General features: G+C 43.9%; 1 protein-coding gene across 1 annotated transcript; it reads right to left on the bottom strand.

Annotated features, from left to right (window-relative positions):
- Positions 1–4,691: 4,691 nt before the first annotated feature.
- Positions 4,692–5,782, bottom strand: LOC111750208 (heat shock factor-binding protein 1-like). The gene has a single exon (XM_064291943.1). It carries the CDS (start codon positions 5,457–5,459, stop codon positions 5,235–5,237), a length of 225 nt encoding a protein of 74 aa, XP_064148013.1. The 5' UTR covers positions 5,460–5,782; the 3' UTR covers positions 4,692–5,234.
- Positions 5,783–20,857: the final 15,075 nt, after the last annotated feature.

Genomic DNA, 20,857 nt, shown 5'->3' with positions numbered 1-20,857 from the left:
TGACCTTGGCCAACGGACTTCGTTAGCTCCTTCTCTTATGGAACAGATCTAATCATCACTACCTCTCAGGTTAGTGGGAGGATTAGATAGATATGAAATGTTGTATATAATATATACAAAATACCTAGTTTATGGTTCAATCCATGTGGCTGTTATTTTATTGATACTGTCATGTAACTCATGATAGTCAGAAATGACAGAAACTGGGAGATGGAGATGGGAAAGGCTTTTAATAGCCCTCAACATCCTTATCTAAGGACTTACACCACAAGAGAAGTCAATTTTATTCCACTAGTACTCCAAAGACCCATAAGATGCTTGTGGAAGGGATGCTGGGATGAGCAAACCAAGACCACTGCCCTCTAGCGAACCACAGTCCATGTACAAATTATCGTACAAGGCAGAAAGAAAGAAACCATAAGAGATGAATGGAGAAAGGAGCTCAGAAGAGGAAAAAATGAATCCCAACAATGGAAAAGATAGTTGTAAATCCAGGAGGAAATTCAATGACCTAATTGTACAACTTCTTGATGGAGGAGCTGGTTAAGTCCCACATATAGCCAGCATGGAAGGGTTGAAGACTAAACTCTCTGAATGCTACAGCCAGGGGAGATGTTGATACAGCAACACAGAGGTGTTTTTCAATCGTTGTTTTTCTGGAAGATGTTTTCATCTAGAATACTTTTTTCAAAGTTGCATCCTTTCTGCCAAACCTAAGGGTCTAGGATACTTCCTCCCACCATGACAGAGAAAAGTTTGCATGTTGGGAAAAGCAAATTATCTTGTGTTTTTATCATTGAGTGGATCTGTGCAGTATCAGACTAGGAATGGGCCAGCCAGAGCTATAGGCTGGAGTTAGAGAAGACTCTGTTCCTAATTATGACCTTCTTTGAGCAATTGTAGATACAGGGAAGGGAACACTTTCCATAGATACTGGGAGGGTCTATAACATTGCTGGTTGCCCACTGATGTCCACTTTCTCGGACTTCTTTACCTAAAAGAAATCCCAATTTGTGGAGGATAGGAAGGAGTCCGGATAAAAAATAACCGTGCATTTCCCAGCCTCTCTTTCAGATAGTTGTGAACATTGATATGTAAGCAGAAGTTTTGGAATGGGGCTTCAGGGAAGTGCTTCAAGGTAGCAAATTCTTCTTTCATGTGCCTTTTTTGCTCTTTTCTCTTTCTTCATGTTCTTGTCTGGAATGCAAATGTGATGGCTGGAGCTACTGCTCCCTTTGTGCAACCATGAAGGAAAGGCTAAGAATACCACAGTGTCATTGACCCTTCAACTAATCACTACCAGCCACCTCCTGCTTCTGAACTTATGTGAGAAGAATAAAGCCATATTTTTTTTATGTCATCGTGACTTGGATTTTCTGTTTTATTACCCAAATGCAAATCTCTAGGTGATAAACACTGATATAAGATGTCTTAGTTTCTTAGTGCTGCTGTAACAGAAATACCACAGGTACACGGCTTTCATGAATAGGAATTTATTTTCTCACAGTTAGGAGGCTAGAAGTCTGAATTCAGGGCACCAGCTCTAGGGGAAGGTTTTCTCTCTCTGTTGGCTCTGGGGGAAGGTTCCTGTTTCTTTGTAGCTTCTGTTTCTCTGTTCCTTGGTGACCTTTATACAGCACAACATCTATTCCCACCTCTACCTATCTATGCTTGCTTCCTTCTGTGCCTAACCTGCTCTTTCTATATCATAAGTGATTGGTGTAAAACCCATCCTACACTGATACGGCCTCATTAGCACAACAAAGAAAGCCCTATTCCAAGTGGGGTTACATCCACAGGTATGGGGTTTGGATTTACAACACATTTTGGGGGACACAATGCAATCTATAACTCTTGGAAATGTCACTTCCAGCGTAAACTTGTATGAACTGTGCCACAATGTAGGACACTGAAGAGGAATGTCATACAGTGAAGGATCAAAGTGATAAAGGAGAGGGACTAGGTAGGACCAGGGAGTTTTAGTTACCCAGGGCCCAAGCTGCACCACTCCCATCTAGGAAGGTTGGTAATTATGAGTGTAACCAAATGAGCATTAATTTTATACTTTCAGCAATTATGAAGTAGCCACAAATTCAGTAACAGCTTTGTTTTGGAAGGAAAAAAACTTGTTAATTGCTGTCACGTCAGCTGACTCACGGTGGCCTTATGTGTAATGGAAGAAAAAGTTGCCCAGTCCGTCTTCATAATCTTTGGTATGTTTGGGTCCATTGTTGCAACTATCTTGTCAATCCATTTCACTGAGGGCTTCCTGCATTTTCTCTGACCCTCTGCTTTACCGACCATAATGTCCTTCTCTACGGTTGGTCTCTCCCGATGATGTGTTCAAAGTAAGCAAGCTGAAGTCTCACCACCCTCACTTCTAAGGAGCATTCTGGTTTTATTTCTTCTAAGACTGATTCCTTCATTCTTCTGGCAGTCCACAGTATATTCAATATTCTTCGCCAACACCCCTAGATGACGATAGCACCCATTTATGCCACTTCTTCCTTAGTTTCACAATTCAGTTCACATGAATCAGGGCTTGAACTTTCACTCACCTTGGGCCATCAACATTTATGCAAATCACCGTGGACATATGCTGTTTCCATAGCCTGTGTCCATGATCCTTAAAAATGGCAACACAATTCAAGGCATATTGAAGAACATCGGGTTCTGTCTCAATTTCTGGTTAAACTCAACGTTTTGTTTTTTCCTTCATTGAATTCATACGCCTGGAAGGTAGAAAGCTTCTCTTGGAAGTCAGCTAGATCCCTCTGACAGAGTATCCATCTCATGAATTCCAAGTCACAGCTTTTCATTAGCATGGATGGGTCATATTGAACTCTTTCAGCGGTAGCGTTCTGCAATCTATTCCAAGAGATTGGTCGATTTCTATCCCTGAGCTACGCCATCCTTTTACACGTGTCTCACGACAAGACAAAAACTTAGCTTTATAGGTAGTGGAGCAACATCCTCCCTGCCCAGATCTTATAAACCCTGGGTTATTGCTTTTCAAGGAAATAAGGAAATTCAGGGCTCCCTCTGGCCACAAATACTAGCCTCATTTTTAGTAAATTACCCCTGTGTCTCTATGCTCAGGCCCTGGGCCCATAATAACTTTTGTGTTAACATTGCACCAGAATGCAATCTTTTTTGAAGACATCACAAGTGACAATTAGGGATTCAATTTAAGGTAAACTCCAACTCTATGTGGTGGTGCCAAGTCAAATAACTCCAATTAGGTGACAACACTTGACAGGCGGAGGCAACATTTTCACAGAGGGCATATGTGTTGTTACATCAGTTGTAGCTGCAGCCTGATTTCAGAACTACTAACGTTTGAAGAGACACAATCTTACAATAGAGGAGATACATATAATAACTGTCATACGGAATTCACTAAGATTAATTCTTTAGTTGTTGTTGTTAGCTGCCTCCAGCGCATGGCAACCCCGTGCACAATGGAATGAAATGCTGCTGGTCTTGGGCCATCCCTATGATCTGTTGTGGATCAGACTGTTGTGATCTATAGAGTTTTCATTGGTGGATTTTTGAATGTTGATTGCCAGGTCTTTCTTCCTAGTCCATCTTAGGTGGGAAGCTCCTCCGAAAACTGTTCAACATTGTAGCAACATGCAAGCCTCCACTGACAGCTGGGTAGTATCTACGCCTGAGGTGCATTGGCTGGGAATCAAACCTGGGTCTCGCACGGAAGGTGAGAATTCTACGACTGAGTCACCACTATCCACTAGTTAATTCTTTAGTAAGCAATATTAAATAAGTTTCATAGTACGGCTTCAGTTGAAATCAACGCTTTTCTTATTGTCTCCTTACAATACTTGGCAGTAAAAGAGCCTTTCCTGGCATTACTAGAGTCCATTTAGCCTTGCTAGACTTCAAGTTCCACTGGGCAGAGATAATAGGATCTGTGGTTACTGCTGCACCTAACACCTGTTTGCTTCATAGCTGGGGCTAAAGAAATATCTGATTGATTATTGAATGACCTCATCTGATTATTGTGGTCAGAATTCTACCATCAACAGCAGACAGAACAACTTTACCCTGAGTCAGCAGCACTTGAGCTTGGCTTCCCTTGAAAGATGGTTAGGGTAAGATTGGGGGATGGTCTACAGAGGGGATGGTCCAGCTGAAGGCACAGCAAGAACAAAACACAGAGGTGGGAACACGTACAGGAAGGCCATCAATGAGGTAGGCTATGACAGATAAGGAACTATGACCCGGGAGGCTGAGGGAGGACAGAGTTGGCCAGAGCGTGCAGGACCTTCACTGCCATACTATGGAATTCCGGATTTTTCTAACCTCATTTGGCAGAAGTTGGAGAGTTACGAGGTATTTGACCTTTATCTGATGCCATTTAAAAATGCTTTTTAAACAATCAGGTCAGCATTAGCACTTGAGCCAAAATAATGAACCCTCTTTTGTTTCAAACCAGACAACTAGGATGTCACTTCTAACCTTAAGTGCAAATATGACATTTCCTGCTAAACAAACCCCGAGTCAAAATGTAATTACTCCAAGGCTGCCCTTTCCAGCACTCGTGTTTCACTGTAATAGTGTACATTTAAAGAGTCTCACTTCTAGATTTTAAAAACCCCTCGTCCTTTAATTCTGATGACTCCTAAGCGCGTTTTGCTGTAATAGAAGGTATAATACAAGAATAAAATGGCTGGGCTGCTTGGCAGACTAGCACTCATTTGTTGTAATAAAACTTATTCGAATCCCCTAAACTGAGGATGGAGGGAGACTTGTCTACTATTCTGGAGTGACCCAAGCCGCGGTATCTGCAGCCACTTCATACGCTTGTGAAAGGTGGACAATGAACAAGGAAGACAGAAGAAAAACGGGTGCATTCAGATTGTGGTGTTGGCAAAGAGCCTTGAGTATGGTGTGGACTTCCAGAAGAATGAACAAATAGTCTTAGAAGAAATACAACCAGAATGTGTGTTAGAAGTGAGGATGGCAAGACTTTAGCTCACTTACTTTGGACATATCATCAGGAAATACCAGTCGCTAGAAAAGGACATCATGTTTGGTAAAGTAGAGGACCAGAGAAAACGAGGGAAACCCTCAATGAGATGGATTGATGCAATACTATAGCCACACACTTTATGATATAAAACCTATCTACACGTAATGATTGCAAAAAGCCATTTGGCCTTTTCTTGGCTTGTAAAAATGGTGTTCCAAATCTCATCATAAATTATTAGCAACCTTCAACTCTTTTGTGTGTCAGGTATCTTATTTTCACCTTCCAGTTCTTCCTCCCCAGCCCATGTCATGAGGTCTGCCATGTTTTTCTCTAGATCATCAATGCGACTACACATGTCATCAGTTGTTCCAGTGATCTGGTTAGTCTTAAATTTAACTTGCATCTGTTGCAATAATGTGTGGGCCACTGATGTGAGATCCTGCACAGTCTTGGGGTTGGTCTCAGCCATCTCCTTGGTTCCTAGTTTCAGTTTTAAACAAATAGGTTAATGAGAGGAAATCCTGCCATACATACATCTAATAAGATCCATTGCCTGACTTCTTTGTTCATTAATTCAGAATCTTTTCTAATGAGTAATTTACTTTTTATTACAGAGTTATATTTCACATTTCAAGGACTTCTTTGAATAGTAATATTTAGAATAAGCTCCTGGATCAAATTTCCCTGGACGTTTCCAGAAGATTCAAAAACCCTGATCCAGATAGCACCAATATAAAGAGTTAAACCCAAAACATGTTTCTAGAATTCTCAAGCCCCAAAATCCTAACCATGTGCCTGGGATCCCTTGATGCCATCTTGTGACAACGGGAATGTACTGTGAGTGATAGAGGCAGTAGGGACTAGAGGCAAAGCATTGGAGTGGAAGAAGATGAGTTTCAGGGTCAGGTATTTGCACACTTGAACCCTGGCTCTACTGTTTTTCAATTACGTGACTCTCAAAACTGAGTTAACCTCTCTGAGCCTGAATGTTTTTCCTCTGTACCTTGCAAAAGTGACTAGAGGCTGTAAGTGTTCAATGAAATAATACATATACCTTGGTTTTACTGAGCAGGAAGGAAACCTATTGCCTTGAAAGATAGGAATATATTGCATTCAGTTAGAAATATCTAAGATGTGTTCAGTTGTTATTATCAGGTGCTGTCAAGTTGGCTACTACTCACAGCAACTTTATATATAACAGAAGGAAACATTGCCTGATCCTGCACCATCCTCACGATGGATGCTATGCTTGAGCCCATTGTGGCAACCAAGTTGTCCATCCATCTCATTGAGGATCTCCTCTTTTTTACTGACCCTCTACTTTACCAAGTATGATGTCTTTCTCTAGGGACTGGTCCCTCCTGATGACATGTCCAAAGTAAGTGAGACTTCCTTGCTCTTAAGGAACATCTGGCTGTACTTTCTCCAAGATGGATTTGTTCATTCTTCTGGCAGTCCATGGTATATTCAATATTCTTCACCAACATCACAATTCCAATGCATCAAATCTTCTTCAGTCTTCCTTTTTTATTATCCAACTTTCATGTGTGCATGAGGCAATTAAAAAGCCCACAGCTTGGATCAAGTGTACCTTAGTTGTCATTGCTTTTTAACACTTTTAAGAAGTCATTTCCACAGATTTTCCCAATGCAGTAAGTCATTTGATTCCTTAACTGCTGTTTCCATGTGCATTGATTATTGATCTAAGAAGATGAAATCTTTGACAACTTCAATTTCTTTGCCATTTATCATGATGCTGTTTATTGGTCCAGTTGTAAGGATTTTCATTTTCTTTATTTTCAGGTGTAATCCATAGTGAAGGCTCTAGTTTTTGACCTTCATCAGTGCTTCAGGTCATCTTTAGTTTTGGCAAGCAAGGTTGTGTCATCTGCATATTGCGGGTTGTTAATGAGTCTCCAATCCTGATGCTGCATTTCTTCTTCATATAGCCCAGCTTATCTGATTATTTGTTAAATAAATAAGCTGCATTTAGTTAAAAAGTCGTAAAATTATGTGATGTGTATGCTTGGAAATGTTTTGTGCATTATGGTAGTGGGAAGAAAAGGTATTAAATTAGTGCATTAGACAATGTCACAAGCAGTAAGACATAAGAAAACACAGCAAGAGAGGGAAGAGGGGGCTGCAGAGTGTGCACATCCATGTGGCCTTAAGAGTGACGTGAGCCAGGAACACAGGGAGGTCAACGAGGAGTGCTGGGAAGACTGCTTAAGACCAAGGCGTGGGGGCATCTGTCATGCAGATGAAGGACACAGCCAAGGGGACAGAGTAAATGGCCTTAAGAGCTCCTCCTTGGAAAATGAATAAGGGTGGAGCTTGGGGAGCATTTGATGGAGAGTTGAAAAGGAAAATGTATCGGGAAGGAAGACTGTACTAGGAAGGCTTTGGATGCGTACTATGAACGAGAAAGAGACAGATAGAGATAGAGATATTATTGCATTCCTGAGAACATCTTGGGCACGCCTATCGATTCTCCCATGGGATGGTTGCAAAGTGGAAAAAAGATACATTGCTTCCCACTTGCCACTTGTTGCCATCATCACAGTGGGACTTGGGCTGGGAGCAGTAGAGTTTGTCTTGGTAGCTTGTATAAGTTTGTATGGCTGTGTGGCTATGAGCAATTGTAGTGGTCTGCTGCCTCAATTTCTCTTGTACCCTTTGCTGCAACGAAGAAGAGTTGGGTCTGCCCTGAAAAAAGTTAGAATGGGGTAATAGACACTCAATAAATGTCAACTTTATCCACTCCAAGTTTCACTGAAAAGGGTAAAAATTGTTTGTCGTGGATATCTACGGAAAATTTAGATCTTCTGCACCAGATACGTTAAAGAGCAGAGCTAAATGTTTTCTAAACAATAGTTAAAACAACCTAGTGTTGTTCCGCTCTTACTATTCGCTCTTCCTTATCAGTGGAGGGAAAAATAACTTTTTAATGAATACTTGTGTTGGATAATTAGCAAAACATCTGAAAAAGTAAATTTGCATTGGGCAAATCTGAGGTGAAAGATCTCGTTGAAATGTTAAAAAGCAAAGATGTCACTTTGCTAAACTGGGCCTGCCCCATGCTGTGGTCAATCATCTCATACGCATGCAAAAGCTGGACAATGAAAAAGGAAAACAGAAGAACTGAGAGCATTTGGATTGTGATATTGCTACGTTTTCTTATTAAAAAAAAAAAAATTGCCCCATTGTTTTTGAGTCGATTCAGACTGAGAGAAACCATATAGGACAGGGTAGAACTGCCCCATAGAGTTTCCAAGGCTGTAAATCCTTAAGGAAGCAGATTGCAAGGTCTTCTCTCCTGTGAGGCTGATGGTAGTTTCGAACCACAGACCTTTGGGTACCCCAGCTCCTTGTGTTCTCTTATACCAAAGTAAATTTTGAAGGATGGAAATGTAAGAAATAAAATCATAAAATAACTATAACGATAGTAGCAATTCTTAAAAGACAAAATAAAAAAACAACAAAGAAAACACATACACAAAAATTAGCTAATCCCTGCATTGGCCACAGTCCCTGGCACGTAGGAGACACTCAACAAATATTTATAAAGTAGATTTGTGCACTGCTTATTATGTGCCAGCTTCCCCATAAATATTTTATCTCGTTTAATCCTCCTAACAGTGCTACGGCATAGGAAATAAACGTTCCTATATATATGCTGTAATTAGAAACAGTGACACAGAGAGACTATATAACCCACCAAGAAGCACCTACCTGGGAGGTGGCAGAGATGACATTCAAACCCCGAAATTCTGACTCCAGAATCGGAACTCCAGGTGTATTAAATATCAAAGCTACATGTTTTTCAAACAATCATTAAAACAGCCTAGTGATGTCCTGCTTTGATGCTTTAAGTAATGCAAAAATCAAGATATTCCAGTCACAAAGTTGGAAGAATCTTGGTGAAGTTTGGAAGAAACTTGCTTTCCCCTCTCCTTCTGTGCGTGTGCTTATGTGTGTGTTTCTGATAGATTGTATTTTTTTAAAATATTTTATTATGGAAAACGTTAAATACACCCAGTTGTGGAGAAAATAGTGCTATGAACCCCATGGAACCACCACCCACCATCCTGGCCAGTCCTACCGCACCTGTACCTGGCCCCTTTCTCCTCACCTTGGGCCCATTTGAACCAGTTCCCAGACTTCCTTTACATGAAGAAGGGGTTTCTTCCCAAAAAGCCTGAGGGCACAGCTTGTGTCTTTTATGTACAGGAGTGTATCTCCAGCCCATGTTATGCCTGGTGCTTGGTCAGTACCTAAAAAATATTTATTGAATGAATGAATGAATTGTCCTCAAATTTGTTTTCAACCTTATCTTCTGATCACCCTTCACAACCCTCTACTCCTGCCAAATGGAATGACTTGTGGTTGCTGCAATAATTGTGCATTTTTGTTGTTAGGTCAAGTCAATTTTGACTCACAGTAACTCCATGCACAACAAAACTAAACGCTGCCCAGTCCTGCACCATCCTCACAGTCTTTGCTACGCTTCAGCCTGTTGTTGCAACCACTGCGTCAGTCCGTCTTATCGAGGGTCTTCCTCTTTTTCGCCAACTCTCTGCTTCAAGCATGTTGTCCTCCTCCAGGGAATGGTCCCTCCTGAAAACATGGCCGAAGTACATGAGACAAAGTCTTGCCATCCTGGTTTCAAAGGAGCATTCTGGCTGTATGTAGCTGCACTTTATTGAGCACTTGTGTGCTGACTGCATGTTAGACGAACACCATTTCTGACTGTTGCCATAACCCCGAATGATGGACAGAATTCCCCATTTTACAGGTAGGGAAAGTGAGGCTTAAAGAGACCAATACCTCACCCGTGACTACAGCCGATGAGAGGCAGCACTCAAATGTATGTCCCGAAGGCCTGTGCTGTTTTCTTCATCTCACACTGTCTCCCTGGGGCAGCGCTAAGGGTCTATGAAGACCCTGTACTTGACCCTGGGCTTCCTGATACCTTGTTAAACCAGTTGCTGTCAAGACGTTTCCCACTCATAGTGATCCCCTGTGTGTCAGAGTAGAACGGTGCTCTATAGGGTTTTTATTTTATCTATTTTTATTATAGTGATGTACCTACAACAAAACATACAGTATTTCATCAATTTCTCCATGCACACTTCAGTTACATTGTTTTTATTCCTCAAGTTGTGCAATAACTCTTGCTATCTTTTTCCAAATTATTCCACCACCATTAATATATATTCAATGCATTCTAAACAAACAGCTCCCCTTACCCCTCCCTCCTACCCCTAAGAACTTGAGGCTGTTAAGTCGATTCCAACTTAACAGCGACCCTATGGGACAGAGTAGAAGCAGCTGGTGGATTCGAACTGCTGACATTTGGTTAGCAGCCACAGCTCACTGCAGCTCTAAGCCACTGTGCCATCAGGATTACTTATGTTTTCTATATATTTCCTTATTTCATATAAGTGATATCATTCAGTATTTGTCCTCTTTTGTTTCCGACTTATTTCACTCAGCATAATCCATAGAGTTTTAAATGATTGATGTTTTGGTAGTAGATCTCCAAGCCTTTCTTCCAAGGTACCTCTGGGTAGACTCGAATTGCCAACCTTTCAGTTAGCAGCTGAGAGTGTTAACCATTTGTACCACCCAGGGACTTGTGATACCTTGCTACTTGGTCAGAACAATGATAGTTTCCAGACTTCTCCTCCTTGGATGTATTGTTGTTGTTGGGTGCAGTTGAGTTGATTCTGACTCATAGCGATCCCATGTGATAGAGTAAAACAGCCCAATAGGGCTTTCTCGGCTGTAGGATTTATGGAAGTAGATCGCCAGGTCTGTCCTCCGTGGAGCTGCTGGGTGGGTTTGAACTGCCAGCCTTTCCATTAGCAGCCGAAGGCTTAACCGTTGCTCCACCAGAGCTCCTCCCTGGATGTAGGTGTGCGTTGTTCTTCTCTGCCATCTGGTGTCCGTGAGAAGGCCCATTGGCCAGCACCACTTCTGCCCCACTTGAGGTCCTCTCCAGCCACTCCTTCCCTCCTAGCCAGTGTTAGTGCCCCAACTGACTGGGGGACAGGAATACGGGGGACACAGTGTGAACATGGAACATGTGCAGCTTCAACAGGCTCACCTGAGGACATGGCCTTGGGGCCTCTGCTCCCCACAGCCACCTGGAAATGCCTTAATGGGGGCCAGAGCCACTGACACCATCTCCATCACAGCCCCAGGAACTCAGACACCAGGCCCTCTGAGAAGAGCCTGCCAAGAATACAGCTTCTCCTAGGCCAATGTTGATTTTAGCCATTAAACCTCAGCCTGATGATATTTGGGGGGAAAAATCTAATTTGCAGAATTGTAGAGGTTGGAGAGCCCTTCCGGCTTCATTAGTCATGTCATAATCCAACTACTTTTTTAATATTGGTAGATTAAAAAAAAAATGTTACCGAGAGGGCTAAGTGCTCTGTTCATCTGGCCAGAGGCACAGCTTTCAGTGGGAAGCCAAGAGTTTCCATCTCCCCATCTGATGGTCCTCCCACTCTGCCCAGACCATTAGGGCCCCTTCCAACCTTAAGGGTCCATGGTTGTGGTTAGGAGCATGTCGTGGTCAAACTCTGCTCTGCTACTTGCCAGCCGTATGATCCTGGGCAAGTTACTAGTCTCCCTGTGCCTCGGTTTTCTTATCTGCAAAACGAAGGTGATAAAAATTATACCCATCTAGTGTGGTTATTGTGAAGGTCAAATGCATTAACATCTTGTGATGGTTAAGGTTGTGTGTCAGCTTGGCTGTGCCATGATTCTCAGTGGTTTGGCAGTTATGATGTAGTTGGGCAGCTGTGCGGTGATGTAATCACCCTCCATGATGAGATATGATATAATGTGATCGCCTCCATGAGATCTGTTAGGAGCAGCCAGTGAGCTGAAAGGGATTTTCCTTGGGGGTGTGGCCTGCATCCAACACAGGTGGACTTTCTGGCAAAGCTCTCTGGCTTTTGCTCACTTCTTATCCTTCAGCTGGTTCCTGTTTATTTGACCTCTGCTTCTTGGGACTTGAGCTCACAACTTACCTGCCGAGCTTGGGATTCATTGGCATCTGCAGCCTGTGAGCCAGAGGCCTGCTGCCTGACCTGCCGATATCAGGTTCACCAGCCCCAGAAGCTGTGTAAGTCAGGAGAAGCCTCCAGCCTGACCTAGTCTCCAGCCTCTACAACCTCATAAGCCACCTTCTTGATATAAATTTCTCTCTCTCTTCCCCCCCACCCCCTCTATATGCTCCAGCGGTTTTGCTTCTCTAGAGAACCCAGCCTAAGACACATACATAAGTAAAGTTCTTAGCACAGTGCCTGGTATACTGTACCCACTGCCGTCCAGTTGATTCCAACTCAAAGCTACCCCATAGGGTTCCCAAGACTGTAAATCACTACGGAAGCAAATTGCTACATCTTTCTCCATGGAGCTGCTGGTTGTTTCGAACTGCCGGCCTTTAGGCTAGCAGGTGATCACTTTAACCACTGCGCCACCACTGTAGGCATTATATAAATACTTGCTATTACTGCTGGTGTAGTGGTTAAGAGCTAAGCTTCTAACCAAAATGTTGGCAGTTCAAATCTACCAGCCACTACTTGGAAACTTATGGGGCAGTTCTACTTTGTCTTATAGGGTTGCTATGAGTTGGAACCAACGCGAGGGCACCTAACAACAACAAGTTATTACTATGGAGTCCCTGGATGGTGCAAATGGTTAACATGTTCAGCTGCTAACCAAAAGGTTGGAGGTTTGAGTCTAACCAGAGGCACCTTGGAAGGAAGGCCTGGTGGTCTACTTCCCCAAAATCAGCCACTGAAAGCCCTGTGGGGCAGAGTTCCGCTCTGGCATACATGGGGTCCCCGTAAGTCGAAGTCAACTCAACAGCTACTGGTATTTTAGTATTATTATGATTACTGTATTTCTATGAATCAGTAACCTCAGGAAAAGAAAAAAATAAAAACTTGTGATATCTTTTCAGGAGTGAGTTTAAAATGACTTGTACCCAGTTTATAGTAAGTCTTTAATGAGTGAATAGATGAGTGAATGTGGGACTGAATGGTTGAATCCAAATGCCAAGATGACAGCTAGCTGCTGAAGGTGTGACTTGAGACACCTGGCTTCCCAGTAGGATGAACACATGGGGGTAGGGGAGCTTGCCAGGCAATTTGATCCCTGAATGAAAAGAATCCTTTTAGCCACAAAGGCATCAGGCTGCCTATGTTCCAAAGAAGGCTGACTGAGGCACGGAGTTCCAGGAGGGAATCCCAACTATGACTGACATGCGTTTTTGCTCGCTAGGAAGCCTGTCCACTGAGGCGGAGCCAGAGTGCAGAAGCAAAAGTTAATGACACAGAAGGACAGAAATAGATGGGAAACAATAATTATTTCTCATTTTAGCATTTTCTGCCCTGTCAGGAGCGCATTTAAATTCATACTGTCTTAGGATGTTGGCGATGAGGTATGCCTTGGAAATGTGTCCATTCTGTCACCACTCAGCAAGCACCTACTGTGTGCTAGGTGCTGTGTCAGAAGGCAGGAATGCAGAGGTGACCCAAATGCAGGCCCTCGTCTCTGCTAGGTCATAGAGAAGAGAGAAAAAGAGACAAGTGACCCAATTCATGTGAAGAGAGACAGACAGCTGTGAATGGGATCCTCACAAATAAGAGCAAAGACGGACTCTCTTAGACTTGCCTTGAAGGGTCAGGGGAGACGGGGCGGGGGTGGGGGGTGGCAGGGAAGGTAGGGGAGAGATATTTATGCTGAGGTTCAAAGGATGAACAAGACCTTGCCCCAGCAGGAGGCCTGAAAGGGGCTCTGACAGAGGCAACAGCAAGTGCAAAGGCACTGGGGTTTCAGGAGGTGAAATGGACAACCAGGTCGCCCACTGCCAAGAGGCAAAGAGGAAGAGGATGCAGAAAAGGCCTTTGTGTTTGTTTGCAGAGATTGGGGTAGGCTCATCAGCAGCCTAGCTGCCCTGAGCTGAGGCCTAGCCTACTGCTCGTTAATCACGCAGTTTCATTAAGTACCTTTTTTCCGCTCACCGTTTTCGTTTGACAATCAGGTACCATCCATGACTAAAAAATAACAGGGCAGGGTGCTATCGAAATGCACATTTTGCAAAGCTATTTTCCACTTCCTCCGCCCAGTGTATTCCCAGCTTCAAAGACAAGTAAACTTTCTCAGCTCAGTCACATCTCAGGGCTTGGCTGAGGACTGTTTATGACCCCAAATTAAGATACATTCCATTCCTCGCTGAGATCCTACCACTGTTTAGGCTGTGCTGGAAACAAAAGAACCATCTCAAAAAGCAATAAATACCACATGGAAACAAACGCCCCAAATAACCTGGGGTAATCACTTCAGAGAATCAGAGCTGCTTAGAATACCAATGCCTTGCTGGGAGGTCTGTGTGAGGGTGGCCACCCCTGCACAGCTTTGGCCAAGGGAGGGTGGGAGAGTCAAAAGAAGCTGCTATCACAGAGACCCAGCATTTCCCCTAAAGGCTCTCCAAGAAAATACCCCTGCTGTATAGCTCTATTTACTGAGCTGAGATGTGACCCCACTTACCAGTGAGCACAATTAATACACTTTCATCCACCAGTAGTCATGGCGGTCATTCTGTAACCGAACACGGGTTCCTGTCCTGTCCTATTAGCCGATCGAAATAAGACAGACACCACACCATCAGCTGCAAGAAAAACAGAAAGTGGCAATTTATTGTTTGCACAAACAAGGAGCAACTTGGGACCCAGCAGCTGAAAGACCATGCACTTCCTGTCTGAGGGGGTTGGAGAGATTTTTATCTCCAATGGTGTCTGGGGGTTGGGATTGGTGCCTGGAACTCTCCGCCCTTAGCCCCCTCCCATGTCCACATTTGGAAGTCCGGATGCTAAATCATGTCTATGATGCTCAGGTCCAAGGACAGATTCAGGACACAGCTCTTTAGGTCCTGGGTATGTGCCAAAATACTGGTTCACATATGCGTATAATTCTGGTGCCAAATACAAACTGCGGTTAAGGCTGCATCGTTGCCGGGCCAAACCGCAGTTAGAAGCCCCAGCTTGGAGGGCTACAAGGGAGGGGAACCGCGGCTGAGCGGGGGGAAGCCTTGGTGGCGGCTTCAATTCAATGGTTGTTGTTGTTAGGTGCCTGGAGTCCGTTTCCACTCATAGCAATCCTATGTACAATAGAACGAAACACTACAATTGTTGTTATGCTTGAGCCCATTGTTGCAGCCACTGTGTCAATCCATCTCGTTGAGGATCTTCCTCTTTTTAGCTGACCCTCTTCTTTACCAGGAATGAAGTCCTTCTCCAGGGACTGATCTCTCCTGATAATATGTCCAAAGTACATAAGACTAAGTCTTGCCATCCTTGCTTCTAAGGAGCATTCTTGCTGTACTTCTTCCAAGACAGATTTGTTCATTCTTTTGGCAGTCCATGGTATATTCAATATTCTTCTCCAACACCATAATTCAAAGGCATCAATTTTTCTTCACTCTTTCTTATTCATTGTCCAGCTTTCACATGCATATGAGGCGATTGAAAACACCATGGCTTGGGTCAGGTGCACCTTAGTCTTCAAGGTGACATCTTTGCTTTTTAACACTTTAAAGAGGTCTTTTGCAGCAGCTCTTCCACCCTGCTTCCATGAGTGTTGATTGTGAATCCAAGTAAAATGAAATCCTTGGCAACTTCAATCTTTCTTCATTTATCATGATGTTGCTTTTTGGTCCAGTTGTGAGAATTTTTGTTTTCTTCATGTTGAAGTGCAATCCATACTGAAGGCTGTGGCGTTTGATCTTCATCAGTAAGTGCTTCAAGTCCTCTTCACTTTCAGCAAGCAAGGTTGTATCATCTGCATAACGCAGGTTGTTAATGAGCTTCCTCCAATCCTGATGCCCCGTTTTTCTTCATATAGTCCTGCTTCTCAGATTATTTGCTCAGCATACAGATGGAGTAAGTATGGTGAAAGGACATAACCTGAAGCACACCTTTTCTGATTTTAAACCAAGCAGTATCCCCTTGTTCTCTTTGAATGACTGTCTCTTGGTCCATGTACAAGTTCTGCAGGAGCACAATTAAGTGTTCTGGAATTCCCGTTCTTCCCAATGTTATCCGTAATTTGTTATGACCCACATAGTCGAATGCCTTTGCACAGTCAATAAAACGCAGGTAAACATCTTTCTGGTACTCTCTGCTTTCAGCCAGGATCCATCTGACATCAGCTATGATATCCCTCGTTCCACATCCTCTTCTGAATCTGGCCTGAATTTCAGGCAGTTCCTGTCGATGTACTCCTGCAATCACTTTTGAATTTTCTTCAGCATAATTTTACTTGTATGTGATGTTAATGATATTTTTTGATAATTCCCTCATCCTGTTTGATTACCTTTCTTGGGAATATGCATAAATATGGATCTCTTCCAGTCGATTGGCCCGGTAGCCGTCTTCCAAATTTCTTGGCATAGATGAATGCTGCATCTATTTGTTGAAACATTTAATTGGTATCCTGTCAATTTCTGGAGCCTTGTTTTTCACCAGTGCCTTCAGGACCATTGGTTCTTGATCATATACTACCTCCTGAAATGACTGAACGTTGACCAATTCTTTTTGGTACAGTGACTCTGTGTATTCCTTCCATCTTCTTTTGATGTTTCCTGTGTCGTTCAATATTTTCCCCATAGAATCCTTCAGTATTAGAACTTGAGGCTTGAATTTTTTTCTTCAGTTTGTTCACCTTGAGAAATGCTGAGTATGCTCTTCCCTTTTGGTTTTCTAACTCCAAGCCTTTGCACATTTCATTATAATACTTTACTTTGTCTTCTTGAGTCACCCTTCGAAATCTTTCATTCAACTCTTTTAGTTCATCATTTCTTTCTTTTGCTTTAGCTACTCTACATTCAAGATCAACTTTCAGAGTCTCTTCTGACATGCATTTTGGTCTTTTTTTTCTTTTCTACCTTTTTAATGACCTTATGCTTTCTTCATGGGTGATGTCCTTGATGTCATCCCACAACTCATCTGGTCTTCAGTCATAGTGCTCAGTGCATCAAATCTGTTCTTGAGAATGTCTCTAAATTCAGGTGGGATATACTCAAGGTCATACTTTGGCTTTCGTGGACTTGTTTTAATTTTCTTCAGCTTCAACTTGAATTTGTGTATGAGCAATTGATGGTCTGTTCCTCAGTCAGCCCCTGGCCTTGTTCTAACTGATGGTATTGAGCTCCTCTCTGACTACTTTCCTCCTTAACTGCCCTAAAATTCTGTGTTCCCCAAGGGTCAGTCCTGGGACCCCTTCCCTTTTCTGTCTACTCTTCCCTTCTTAGGAATTCTTTATACCATGTCACATTGTCTCCAAGAGATTGAACCCAAAATTCTGCCTAGTTTTGACCTCTCTTCCAACATGACTATTTTTTATTTTCAACTTTCTTTTTAAATTCTTCACCTACATCTTCCAACTCTACTTGAAACTTGAACACTCTGTAAAGGAACTTACTATCTTTCCTCCCCAAGCTGCGCTTTGGCCTTTGGTTAATCATAACGCATCAGTATTGGTTCATGTGTAACAAATGTGCCACACTAATGTAAAAGGTTAATAAGGAAGGAAACTGGTATGAGGCTTCTGGGGCTCTCAGTACTATCTTTTGCAACTTTTCTGTAAATCTAAGGCTATTCTAAAACAATAAGGCTATTTCAAAAAATGATGGGAACCTAATAAAAATGGTAGCACAGTTTTACATGTGTCAGGCAGTCAAGAAACACATAAATATGACAGTAAATATGGTGCTTTACCTTGAAAAAAAAAGCAGTCTCTGCCTTTTGGTTATTTGGAGAGGAGCATTCAGACAAATTTGTTCAATGGCTGTGATAAAGGGAAGCACATGAGACTTTGGGAGCCAAGAGGGTTGACTCATACCAAACTGGATATCAGGGTGGACTGCCTGGAGAAGGGGAGATCTGAGGTGATCCTTCAAGAAGCAGAGGAAGTTTGCCAAGTGGGGGTAAAGTGATGGGGGCACTCCAGGATGAGGGGGAGCTTTGCTTCAGCAGTTCTCTCTGTCTTTCTCACCTCTCCACCCCTCACAAACCTGAATCCTACCCTCTCTGGTAGGTAGGTTCCTCTGATGGATGTGGTCATGCCTCCTTGTCTCACCTTCTCCTGTCTTATGATATTCAGCCCATCTGCTCGTGTTCTGGTGTTCACTTCCCTTACAGATGGAGGGCTGCTTGAGGGCACAGACTAGGTCTGATTCAAAAAGCACCTCCTCTGGAGCCCTGCTGGCGCAGTGGTTAAGAGCTATGGCTGCTAACCAAAAGATTGACAGTTCAAATCCACCAGCTGCTCCTTGGAAGCCCTATGGGGTGGTTATACTTTGTCCTGTGGGGTTGCTGTAAGTTGGAATCAACTCAAAGGCAATAAGTTTTGTCATCTGGAGCAGGTTTGTCATCACAGGCAGAACTTGCTTGATTAGAATGAAAAACCAGCCAATCAGCCCCAGTAGACAGAAGGGCCACGGAACGCACTTGTTATTTGCTACCAAGTTAGCTCTGACAGCATGGCTGGTTAGCTCTGACAAATGGCAACCTTATGTATAACAGGGCAAAACTTTGCTGCATCCTGTGCCATCTTCATGATCGCTGGTATGTTTAAGTCCATTATTGGAGCTATTGTGTTGTGCCTTTCAACCTAGGGGACTCATTTTCCAATACTGTATTGGACAATATTCTGTTGTGATCCATTGGGCTTTCATTGGCTGATTTTGGAAGTAGATCTCCAGCCCTTTGTTCCTAGTCTGTCTTAGTCTGGAAGTTCCACTGAAACCTGACCAGCTTGAGTGACCCTGTGGGTCTTTGAAATACCTGTGGCATAGCTTCCAGCGTCACGGCAACACACAACCCACCACAGTACAACAAACTGATAGGTAGTGGTGAACATACTTAGTACCTTCCTTACTTACAGGATGGACCTTAGGAAGCACAGCTGGACTCCTGGGACTTAGGAATTTGTCAGGAAGTCGCTTCCTTCGTCTCTCTGGGACCTCACAGCCTCCCGGGTTGGTTTCTCTCTCTTCTGATTCTCCTCTTGCAGACCAATCTTTACAGTCACTTGTGATTCCTGCTTCTCCATATGCCCAACATGGAAAGCTACCAACTCCAATTAGACTCCACCAAACCTTCTTGTCAAATGGCCACCACATCTGATCCCTGTGACTAAGTTCTGTGCATTGAGTCTGTTGGGCTCAGCCCAGCCCAGCCCACAAAGGAACCATCCGTGAGTCAGGTGCTCATGCTTGGTCCTATCAGCTGCAATGCGGGGGGGGGGGGGGGGAGGTGGGAGGGTCACATGACTGCTCTTTGCAGAGGAAGTGAGTGGAATGGTTTAAATTAGAAAGGAAAGTTGGGTAATGCATAGGGTTTTCATTAGCTAATTTGGGGACAATGAAGTGACCTCAGACTCAGGGGACATTTGCTGACTAACCCACAGGGAAGGTGGCTGAGGGGCATGGGAGGGAAAAACAGCTATCAGGGAGGTGCATGACTAGAAGAGGAGCCTGTGGATGCTGGAGCCGGGGAGAGGACAGAGAGGCCATCTCCAGGGCTGCCGTGGCACATGGTGGGGAGGTGCCACCAGGCAGGGATTAGAGAATCATCCAAATGGAGAGACTGAAGGAGGCTGTGCTGGGGTCTGGGCATGTGCCAGAACAGCAGTCTGCCTGAAGGGGTCTTCACCCAGGGGTGAAGAAATAGACCACCTTAAAGGAAAGCAGGGAGGCCCTGGGTGGTGCAAGCAGTTAACTGTGTGGCTGCTAGCCTAAAGGTTGGAGGTTCAAGTCCACCCAGAGGTGCCTCAGATGAAAAGCCTGGTGATGGATCCAAAAAATCAGCCATTGAAAACCCTATGGAGCACAGTTTTACTTGGACACGTATGGGATCGCCATGAGTCAGAGGTGACTGGACGGCAACTGATCTTTTTGTAAAGGAAAGGACAGGGGTGAGCTGTTCCAGAAGCTCAATCCCAGCCCAAAGGCTGCTGGTCCAGGGTGTCTTAGCTTCCTACGGCTGGTACCAGCTCCTGTGGTTGCCGTAACAAATGACCACAAACTCCGTGGCTTAAAACAACAGAACTTCATTCTCTCACAGTTGTAGAGGCTAGAAGTCCAAATTCAGGGGGCTGGCAGGGCCACGCACTCTCTGAAGGCTCTAGGGGGAGATCCTTTCTTGTTGCTCCCAGCTTCTGGTGGCCCCAGACATTCTTTGGCTTCTGGGTCTATCACTCCCATCTCTGCCTCAGTCTTTGCTTGGCCGTCTTCCCTCTGTGCCTCTTCTCCTCTTGCTATAAGGCCACCAGCCCTAAAGAGATGAGGCCTCACCCTGAGGACCTCATCTTAACTGATTACATCTGTGAAGACCTCATTTCCAAACAAGGTCACGTTCGTAGGTACCGGGGATTAACACTTGAATATAACTTTTGTGGGGGACACAATTCAACCCATAACTTCCGGCTTCCTGGCTCTCCAGCCTTTCCGTGATTGAGGGACCTCAGTCCCTCTCAGAACAAAGGATCTTACAGGATGCTGAAGGCCTTCAATGACATAAAATCAGGATTCATGTCCCAAGCATGCCATTGAGACCTCGCATCAACACAGCCGAGTGGAGGCGACTGTTCCATTTCCCAGATGGACACAGAGACAGAGAGATGTGCTCAGGATAACGTTGATAGCAAGTAGCAGAGCCCTGACTCCAGCCCCCATCTGCCTGCCTAAGCCCCTTTTGGCTTTGTTTCCTCCTCAGTCTCTGCTGAAGGCTGTGAGTAGAGCCCAAGCCCATTTGCTACGCAGCAGAAACCACATAAGTGATGATA

This window comes from Loxodonta africana, chromosome 10 (assembly GCF_030014295.1).
Source record: "Loxodonta africana isolate mLoxAfr1 chromosome 10, mLoxAfr1.hap2, whole genome shotgun sequence".
Taxonomy (NCBI): Eukaryota; Metazoa; Chordata; class Mammalia; order Proboscidea; family Elephantidae; genus Loxodonta; species Loxodonta africana.
This window is presented reverse-complemented; position numbering and strand designations above follow the sequence as displayed.

Excerpts from the sequence above, each read along its gene's own strand:
- LOC111750208 (XM_064291943.1), bottom strand. The coding sequence starts at position 5,459 with ATGGCTGAGACCAACCCCAAGACTGTGCAGGATCTCACATCAGTGGCC.